The sequence below is a fragment of the Podarcis raffonei genome, chromosome 2 (genome assembly GCF_027172205.1).
Source record: "Podarcis raffonei isolate rPodRaf1 chromosome 2, rPodRaf1.pri, whole genome shotgun sequence".
In the NCBI taxonomy this organism is placed as follows: domain Eukaryota; kingdom Metazoa; phylum Chordata; class Lepidosauria; order Squamata; family Lacertidae; genus Podarcis; species Podarcis raffonei.
The window spans coordinates 119629908-119640803 of NC_070603.1; the positions used below are offsets into that span (position 1 = coordinate 119629908).

Consider the following 10896-nt stretch of genomic DNA (forward strand, 5'->3'; position numbering starts at 1 on the left):
CACTTTGAATTGTGCTCAGAAACATACTGGGAGCTAGTGGAGATCCTTTAGGACCAGCGTTATATGGTCCTGGCAGCCACCCCCAGTCACCAGTCTAGCTGCTGCATTAGTTGTAGTTTCCAGGTCACTGTTAAAGGCAGCCCCACGTAGAATGCATTGCAGTAGTCCAAGCGGGAGATAACCAGAGCATGCACCATTCTGGTGAAACAGTCTGTGGGCAGGTAGGGTCTCAGCCTGCGTGCCAGATGGAGCTGGTAGATACCTGCCCTGGACACAGAATAGACCTGTTCCTCCATGGACAGCTGTGAATCCAAAATGACTCCCAGGCTGCGCACCTGGTCCTTCAGGGGCACAGTTACCCAATTCAGGACCAGAGAGTCCCCCACACCTGCCCTCCCCCTGTCCCCTGTGTCCCCCCCCCAAATAGTACTTCTGTCTTGTCAGGATTCAACCACAATCTGTTAGCCCAACCATCCTCCAACCACCTCCAGACACTCACACAGGACCTTCACCGCCTTCACTGGTTCTGATTTAAAAGAAAGGTAGAGCTGGGTATCATACACATACTGATGAACACCAAGACCCCTCCTGCCCTGCTTTTGAGCTTCCCAGAGCTGTCTGATTCACTACTGGGAGATACAGAGTCCTGGACATGATTGTCCTTTGGTCTGATCTGGCTGCAGGGCTCTCCCTAGGTAAAGGTAGGTCCAGTCGTGGCCAACTCTGGGGTTGCGGCGCTCATCTCGCTTTATTGGCCAAGGGAGGTAGCGTACAGCTTCCGGGTCACGTGGCCAGCATGACTAAGCCGCTTCTGACGAACCAGAGCAGCACACAGAAACACCATTTACCTTCCCACCAGAGTGGTACCTATTTATCTACTTGCACTTTGACATGCTTTCGAACTGCTAGGTTGGCAGGAGCAGGGACTGAGTAACAGGAGCTCACCCCGTCGCAGGGATTCGAACCGCTGGCCTTCTGATCGGCAAGTCCTAGGCTCTGTGGTTTAACCCACAGTGCCACCCGCATCCCTCTCCCTAGGTACTTGTGCGCAAAATTCAGGTCAAACTCTCCCTATCCCCTTTCCTTGACTCATATCAAAACTTTGGAGTTGCATATCACAAACACGCTTTTCTCCAGCTGTACACCTGCCCCTTAAGCCATATAAGACTCCAGGGAGTTGTGGATGCGAAACTTCTTCAACTTATAATTATCAAAATCATAGTGATTTATTCTTGTAAGAGCTGGAGAGATATTTTTTGGCATCAGAATCAACAAGAGTGTTGATAGCAATGTCATTAATTGCACTGTGCCTGGAAAGCAAAGTCGGTGCAGAAAATATTTCCTGAGTCAAGATCTGTAGCAGGAGAGAGGGGGGGCGGGGGATATGCATGTGTGATGTTACATAATTCTGAAGTCACAGCAGAACAACACCCAAATCAGTAAAACCACTACAGCTTTGGTCTTGGAAGAGCTGCTTGCTTCTTCTGATCTGCTTTCACTGGAGGTGAGAGGAGCCACTGATATGAGAGATGTAGAAGGCAGGGCCAGAATGAGATCGCTGCTGCTTCTGTTGCTGCTTCTGTTGCTAATGATGCCCCGTGGAGTCTTTAGGAACCTGGAAGCAAAATGCCCCTTGAATCTGATCAAGGACCAGCATGAAGCACTCAGTTACTACCGGCCTGGAAACTTCCTCATTAGTGGGATTGTATCTCCAAAATATTTTTTCGGAAAACTTCCATACAACTTTTCCCAGACCCCCTTAACCAGGGATAAGGGGTAAGTAATTCTATGCAGATGGATGTTGTGTTTCTCCATCACCTCTCCAACGGCTGCTTTTTAAACCAGGCAAATAGCCCCTATTCAAAGCTCCAGAACCTGTGACCCTCCAGACATTGTTGGAGTAAAGTTCCCATCATCCCTTGCTGGCTGGGCTGGAACTGGTGGGAGTTGGAGTCCAGCAATAGATTCCCAGCCATCCATTCCATTTTCAGCTTCCCTGGGTCTTGCAGGAAGTGCTCTTCTGGCAACACCATAATGCATAATGCACCATAATGATCAGGGATCAAAATGAGGCATAACATTATTCCAACTTGGGTAGATAGGTGCGGGTGACACCAAATTCAGGCAATTTCCAAAGTGCAAAGTTTCTATTTATTTTACTTTTATTTTATTTTGACACTATATCACATAATTACAATAATCTGCCAGTAGTGCAACAGTAGACCATGTGAAAATTCCTCTTCGCTAAATTAATGCTTTCCTTCTCCATCTCCACCTTTTCCTTTTCGTGTCATATGTTTTTGAATTATGAGCCTGACAGACTGTCTTAAGAAAATTAATACACTGAGTGACATTTTTTGGCTGGAAAGAAAGAGAAATAGGCTTTAAATAAAATAAATACATATCATAATACAGAGCAGAAGACTTCCTTATTAGGAGAGTTGGATGTCCAAAATATGAAAAATAATTTTTCAGCTTTTTCTCACACACCCCTTCAGCCGACCAGATTTCATTCATAACTACTGCAATGTGCTCTATGTGGGGCTACCTTTGAAGGTGACCTGGAAACTACAACTAATCCTGAATGCGTCAGCTAGACTGGTGACTGGGAGCGGTCGCCAAGACCACATAACACCGGTCTTGAAAGACCTACACTGGCTCCCAGTACATTTCCAAGCGCAATTCAAAGTGTTGGTACTGACCTTTAAAGCCCTAAGCGGCCTCGGCCCAGTATACCTGAAGGAGCGTCTCCACCCCCATTGTTCTGCCCAGACACTGAGGTCTAGCTCTGAGGGCCTTCTGGCGGTTCCCTCGCTGCGAGAAGCCAAGTTACAGGGAACCAGGCAGAGGGCCTTCTTGGTAGTGGCACCCGCCGTGTGGAACGCCCTCCCACCGGATGTCAAAGAGAAAAACTACTACCAGACTTTTAGAAGACATCTGAAGGCAGCCCTGTTTAGGGAAGCTTTTAATGATTGATATTTTGATGTATTCCTAATCTTTTGTTGGAAGCCGCCCAGAGTGGCTGGGGAAACCCAGCCAGATGGGTGGGGTATAAATAGTAAATTATTATCATTATTATTATTATTACTGGTTGATGTGTTTGGTACCTGCACTCAAATGATTTCTAATGACCAAGGAGACACCCTGTTTCCTAGTCCCCAACTTAGTGGTCATCATTGGCAAAGGACTTGCCCTTGCTTGACCCCCGTGTTGACTTTTGAAAAACAGTTGGGGGAATCTATGCAGACACTCTCTGAAGCAGCCAAAACCATGCAAGTAGCATTGCTGCAACTTCCCAGTCTTTTACAAATGTTGGGGTTGGGGATGGGGTTCATTTTTACTCAGTTTTGTTCTTTGAAGACCATGTGCACTTCTAAGCTCCTGCAATGGAGCACATATTCCCCAACTATTATTGGAGAATGCAGAGATCTTTGGAGAAAAATGAGGGATATAAATTCAAGAAATAAAATGCATGCATACATACAAGCTATTATTTGCAGAACAAATATGTTTGTTTTTGTTAAATGGTGAATAGCAGTTTAACGCTTCAAAATTGGTTGATTTATTGCAGTTTGTCTGCCAGCAGGTACTGGCGAATCTTGTCATTCTTGTTCACCATCCAGGAGATCAACAGTAATCCCAGGATCTTACCCAACATCACCCTGGGTTACAACCTCTATGAGAACCATTTAGATGAAAGGATAACTTCTGATGCCACGATAGATCTGCTTGCAGGTGTGGAAAGCAATATTCCGAACTATAACTGTGGGAAACAGAATAACCTGCTGGCTGTTCTTGAAGGGGGAAATTCTGCAATCTCAAAGCAGATTTCATCCATGTTAAGCATCTACAAAATCCCACAGGTAGGTAGGGTGGCAGCATGGAGGGACAAATAAAATTCCACTTTTTTTTTACACCTTTCTTTCCAGAGAAGTCAAGAGAGGGCATTAAAAACGAGAAAACTGCTTTTTTTTGTTTTCAAACTTCAGCCTCCACCAACCTAGCACCTTCCAGATGTTTCGGACTACAATACCATCATACATCCAGTTGGAAAGTTGAAAAGCTAATTTAGTCCAACCCCCTATAATGCAGCAGACTTGAGATTAAGAGTCTCATGCTCTACTTATTGAGCTATCCCAGTCGCAGCTAGCACAAATTTTCTTCAATATTAATCACTTCAGGTTAATAAGGATATGTTCCTGGAAGTAAAGCAAATCACTATCAGTTTCTATTATGATCTTGTTGAGATTTCTGCATCGCAGGACTAGATGACCCTCAAAATTCTACGATTTTAATTCTTTCTTTTCTCACTAGGTCAATTTTGCCTTCATGGCTCAGGTTCTTGAAGATAAAACCCAGTCCCCATTTGTCCACCAGATGGTCCCCAAAGAAGAAGCTCAATATCAGGGCATTGTCAAGTTGCTCCTGCATTTTGGGTGGACGTGGATCAGCCTCCTTGCTCCGGACAATGATGCTGGAGGAAGATTTGTGAGTGACTTAACGCCTCTGCTGATTGGCAGCGGGATTTGCATTGCCTTGTCCAAAAGATTTCCAGAAAAGGATCTAATTAAAATTTTCAGCTCAAATGAACCATATGGAACCTGGAGACAAGTCGATGTATGTGTTTGCTACATAACCACTCAAATGGGCTCAGCTATAATTATTGCAATTCAAATAGCACGTGGGAAACAAATTGGGCCAAAAGTCTGGATCACAACAGCTTTTCAGGACATCGACTTGAATTTGTCTTATCCTCCTTCTATCTTCCAGCACTTTCATGGTTCTTTATCCTTTGTAATGAAAACCAAGATCAGTAGCAGCAGAAGTGCCGACTCCATACCAGGCTCCCATCTTCTTCAGCAATTTTGGGAGGAAGCTTTTCATTGTTCATATTCAAAACATGTGCTGTCTGTGAGAGGCTGGACAAGGTGTGCAGAGGAGGAGAAACTGCAGGATCTGCCCCAAGAGGAGCTCCAGAGAGCCCTGTCTCAAGACAGCTACAGCGCTTACCTCAATATTCAAGCTGTGGCTCAGGCCTTAAATGCAGCATATTCATCTAGATCCAGGTGGATGTTAATGGTGAATGGAGGAGACACATGTTCCAATCAAAGGTTATGGCAATGGCAGGTATTTCCTTTTCCTTTTCTCTTTTCTTTTTTGCAAACTATCCATTGTCCCAATGATGGAATCAAATTTACAAGCGAGATTTTTTCCTTGCCCATTTCTGAAGGAAATCCAATTTGTAAGGGCTCTGGTTAAGGTGAACATTTTGGCTCGCTTTGGTTATGTTGTATGACACTTCCATATCCAGATTTCTTTTTTTATAATGATTTTTATTAAATTTCTGTTTTATCCCTGCATATTTTATATAAACTAAACCATTCAGTATTCCATTATTACATCCATCCAAAATTATTTACACTGTTGAATTTATCTTAATGCTGCCAATGTTTTCAAGTAAACACAATTTCCCCCCATATATTCAATAAATGCTTTCCAATCTTCTCTAAACATATGTTGTTCTTGTTCTCTTGTTCTCTTATTCTATATGTTAATTCTGCAAGCTGCGCATATTCCATCAACTTAAGTTGCCATTCTTCTTTAGTTGAGACCTCGCTTGTTTTCCATTTTGGGGCTAACAAAACACAGTCTGCAGTAGTGGCAAACATAAATAACCTTTTCTGACACCTGGGAATTTCCGCCTGAGTTATCCCCAACAAAAAGGACTCTGTTGTTGTTGCTTTTAAGTACTTTTAAACATTTCCCCCCAGTTCATTATGAGTTATTTCCCAATACTCTTTTACCCTTTTACAGGTCCACCACATATGATAGAACGTACCCTCAGTCTCATTACATCTCCAACACTTATCTGATTCTGTCTTATACATCTTAGCAAGTCTTCTTGGAATAGATACAGGTTTCTTATTCAGGGATGAAATCTCATATCCCAATCCGCTGGGCGTTTAAGCTGCCCATCAACAATTAAGCACCTGGAATGTAGACTGAGCGGGCACACAGATCTTCTGGTCACAGTCTTCCACATTGCTTTCTTGATGCTGATGTTCCCCTGTCATTCCAGCTTCACCCTTTCTTAAGAGAAATCCAGTGTTCAAACACTTCCATGGGCAGACTATGTTTGGATGAGAATGGGGAGCTGCCAGCTGACTTTGATATTGATAACTGGGTGATGTTCCCTAACGGGTCCTGTGTTAGAGTGAAAATTGGGAGTCTGGAGAGAGTGACTTCTACTGGCCTAAAGTTCGCCATTAACCCAGAAGCCATTGAGTGGCCCAAGCAGTTTAACAAGGTATGAGGATATACCAGAGGGATGGGGCTAGGACAGCCTGATTACACTCTTCATAGTGCAACTGCTGCACAACAGCCTTGTAAGGTGGACCAACTATGTCTTAAGAACCCAGTAAATGCTGCCAGACAGACCAGAGGGGAATCTGGGGCGCTCAAGGAAATACTGGAGCCCCAGGATTCTGAGACAAGATAAGCAGCATTTCCCAGCCAGGTTCCTCTCTGTTCATCTGGGGAGGAAAACCAGCATTTATCTTTCTTTCTCCCAGGGAACAGAGTAGACCACTTTTATATAACACCCAAATTGTATCCCCAGGAGATTGCACCCAGCAGTTAGGAACATGATAGATGGCTCAAATCCTTAAATTTAGCAAATCCACATTTCAGACTCCAAAAGGCAATTGGTATGAAGTTCTATTCAGATCAGAAGGAAGGGAAGAAGGAAAATGGACAAAGCAGAATACTGAAAAGAGGTTGATATCCCCCCTTCTTTGCCAGTACTCAAAGCACCTTTGAAAATATCATTTTTAACATTCTTGTCTTCAGGATATTGCATGTACAATGGCTGCATTGCATCAGTGTGGTTTGTTGCCACTATTTTCTTATTGCTGTTATTCTAGATTTGTTTTTGTCTTATTTTGCCCTCTGTATAGAAGGTAGAGATAACAAAGTTGAGACAAAGAAGCAAACACACCTGTCAGATGATGGTGTGGTTGCTCGAGAGTAAACAGGCAAGACTCTGACCTGTCTTTTCAAGGCTTTATTCTTGGTGCAACCTATTTACAGTGAAGAGCGTCGTAAGTTCATGTCTGGCTCAATCGCTAGCAGAATCTGGGAGTGGACTGTCTTTGTACCTACCCCAGCATAAAAGTCGTGTCACCCCCAACCTTTTCCGCCCCTCCCTGCGCAGAAGCCTACTGTGCAGAATGGGCGCTGGCAAGGGCTTACTTCCAGTCTCTCTGGTTTGCTCAGGCTCGGAGTTGAGGCTCTCCCTGGCATCCCCTGGTCCCTGCACCCCCTCTCCACTGGAGGTGGGGCTTTCCTCCTTGCCAGAAGATGAACTGCTTCGCAAGATTTTCGGAGGCTCCCTATAACAAAACTGCCCCTCCATCTCTCACCTCTGAGCTGATGGCAGTTCCCTGAAAACACCAAACGGTTTCCCCTGCCAATGCCCTTTTCTTAAAAAAAAAAAAAGTGCTTCCCCAGAAATAAATGGACAGGGTCAGTGGGACTAGGGATCTTGCTGGATGCTTTGCAAACTCTATGAAATAATTCCATCGGCACAGGTGCTCCTAACATTTTCTGCTTGATATACCTTGTCTTGGTTATTAGACTGTGCCTCGCTCCAGGTGTACCGAAAGCTGCCACCCTGGATATGCCAAGGTAGTTCAAGAAGGAGATCCAGTTTGCTGCTACTCTTGTGTTCCATGTGCGGAAGGGACCATCTCCACTCAGGAAGGTGGGTGATTCCAAGGGCGGGGTGGCGAGGGTGACTCTGTGGTCTAAACCACTGACAAGGATCCTGAGATCACGTTAAGGGTAGCCAACTTCTGTGCGATTGCCATAAAACTTAGGGAACAAGCTGTGCTGTCATAATGATTAAGGTTTTAAATGATAAGTTTAGGTTATATGTTAGTGACTGGAATAGTTTATATATTTTTTAACTGTTGCTATATCTGTATTGTCCCTGTTATAGGTAAAGGTAAAGGCACCCCTGACCATTAGGTCCAGTCATGGCCGACTCTTGGGTTGCGGCACTCATCTCGCTTTATTGGCCGAGGGAGCCGGCGTACAGCTTCCGGGTCATGTGGCCAGCATGACTAAGCTGCTTCTGGTGAACCAGAGCAGCACACAGAAATGCCGTTTACCTTCCCGCCAGAGCGGTACCTATTTATCTACTTGCACTTTGATGTGCTTTTGAACTGCTAGGTTGGCAGGAGGGTCCCTGTTATACCTAATTGCAAATTCAAATGTATCCCTATTATGTTTTATGACTTCCTTGATATTGTATGTGGGCTGGAACTGGTCTGTGACTGAAATAATAAAATTCAGTATTCACTGAGCCTCTTGGGCTTGTTGATTGGAAGGTCGGCGGTTCAAATCCCCGCGACGAGCTGAGCTCCCGTTGCTCTGTCCCAGCTCCTGTCAACCTAGCAGTTCGAAAGCATATCAGCACACATAGATAAATAGGTAAAAAATGTAAAGATAAATAGATAAATAGGTACCACTGTGGTGGAAAGGTAAGCGGCGTTTCCGTGTGCTCTGGTTTCCATCACGGTGTCCCGTTGCGCCAAAAGCAGTTTATTCATGTTGGCCACATGACCCAGGAAGGTGTCTGTGGACAAATGCCGGCTCCCTTGGCCTGAAAGTGGAAATCAGCACCGTACCCCATAGTTGAATTTGACTGGACTTAACCGTCCAGGGGTCCTTTTCCTTTACCTGACTCCAAGGGAGAGGCATTCCTTGGGAGAATAAGAACAGGCCAGAGATTTACTCAGAGACTCCTTCTGTGAAGATTCTGATGGCATTTTTGAATCTGGATTCTTTCCTGGTGTCTACGTTATTATTCATCTTCATTAATTAATTAGTTACCGAAAGTGAGTTTAAAGGAACGACAGAAATGAAGTTATATCTGGGGTACAAAGCAGGGAGCAGGGAGAGGGCTCACCATGCACTATGTACTATGTGTTCCTGTTGCTATTTCCAACCACGTCTTCAGTGATCAAAGAACCAAAGCACGCCCAAAAGAAAGTGAATTAAAAAAAAATATTAAGAATAACCGACCAGCAGTGATTTTTAAAAATGTTTATTTATAATTAGGATAGCAGGATACAGAATAAGCAAGAAATTATATGAAAATGATTAAACTATAATAGATGGAAAATAACAACGGGCCTATTGTGAGCATTGCATGAAAGAAATATAAATCCAATTGCAATTATCCAAAAGTCCAGGTAAACAGGTGTGTCTTCCATGTACAGCAAAAACTGTACAATGAAGACACCATGTGCAGCTCTGTGGGGAGGTCTTTGCCTGTCAATGTTACCTACATCACAAGGTTATTTCAGAAACAAAAATTGAAAAGTGCCTTGTGTGTCACATCAATCTCTTTTGGATACACATGTAAAGGTTAAATAAATCAATTAACATTTTCCTCCTTTGTTGCATATTCTAATTTTGTTACCTCCTCCACATCATCATCTTCTCCCAAAATGCAGTATGACACAGAGAGTTACACATATAAGTGATGGAGATGAAAACTTTTTCTCCTTCTCAGATGCAGACCATTGCACCAAATGCCCAGAAGCTCACCATCCAAACAAGGACCAGGATCAATGTATTCCCAAGATTATCACCTTCCTGACCTATGAAGAATCTTTGGGGATCCTTCTGGTTTCTGTTGCCCTTTTATTGTCATTAACCACAAGCTTCGTTTTAGGAATCTTCATTAAATACATGAAAACTCCCATAGTCAAAGCCAACAACCGGGACCTCTCCTTCATCCTCCTCATCTCCCTCTTGCTTTCATTTTTGTCCTCCTTCCTGTTCATCGGCCAGCCAGGGAAAGTGACCTGCCTTCTCCAACAAGCAGCCTTTAGCATTATATTCTCAGTTGCTGTTTCCTCTGTGTTGGCAAAAACCATCACTGTGGTGCTGGCCTTCCTGGCCACAAAGCCAGGGAACACTATGAGGAGATGGCTGGGGAAGTGTTTGGCCAACTCCATTGTCATTTCCTGTTCCAGTGTCCAAATTGTCATCTGTACCATCTGGCTGGGGATCTCTCCCCCATTCCCAGACTCTGACACGTGCTCCCAGCCTAAAGAGATCATCCTGCAATGCAATGAAGGGTCTGTTGCCATGTTTTATGCTGCCCTCGGTTACATGGGCTTCCTGGCTGCCATCTGCTTCACGGTGGCTTTCTTGGCCAGGAAGCTGCCTGGGGCCTTCAATGAAGCCAAGCTGATCACCTTCAGCATGCTGGTCTTCTGCAGCGTTTGGGTCTCCTTTGTGCCCACCTACCTGAGCACAAAGGGGAAATACATGGTAGCTGTGCAGATCTTCTCTATCTTGGCTTCTAGTGCTGGGCTTCTGGGCTGCATCTTCATTCCCAAGTGCTACATTCTTGTGCTGAGGCCTGATCTGAACACAAAGGAGCATTTGACTGCAAAAGCTAAAGCTGGCACCTGATCCTTAAATATTCAATTTTGACAGTTGATACCCAGCAATATCTTCTTAGATACAAACCTCTCTTCATTTTGCATAAATTATGAGTGATGACAATGAATGCCTAAAGACTGCAATGGCTACAGGCACTATGATATTATAATTTTCTGTGCCTTGCTGTACCACAGCCTGATTCCCCTCAGATTCTTGATCAACCATCTGGCCATAATCTTCGTGCTCCCCTGGGGATCACTGTGACTGGTCTGACACATCTGTTTATTTATATGGCTAACTTGCCCTAAAACTGCGCCCAAACTGGATCACAACATATCAAATGGCAAATAATAATTCAAAAAAATTATTAGAAACAACCAGAAGAAATCACAATATTAATGAGGAAACAAATCTGACAGTTCAAGCTAAAAACAT

At 44.1% G+C, this 10896-nt stretch overlaps 1 protein-coding gene across 1 annotated transcript; it reads left to right on the forward strand.

Annotated features, from left to right (window-relative positions):
• The first annotated feature begins 1591 nt into the window (after positions 1 to 1591).
• LOC128408812 (vomeronasal type-2 receptor 26-like) lies at positions 1592 to 10491 on the forward strand. Its single transcript, XM_053378835.1, has 6 exons — positions 1592 to 1776; positions 3572 to 3863; positions 4315 to 5127; positions 6080 to 6307; positions 7636 to 7762; positions 9581 to 10491. Exons 1-6 carry the CDS (start codon positions 1592 to 1594, stop codon positions 10489 to 10491), a joined length of 2556 nt encoding a protein of 851 aa, XP_053234810.1.
• The last annotated feature ends 405 nt before the right edge of the window (positions 10492 to 10896 follow it).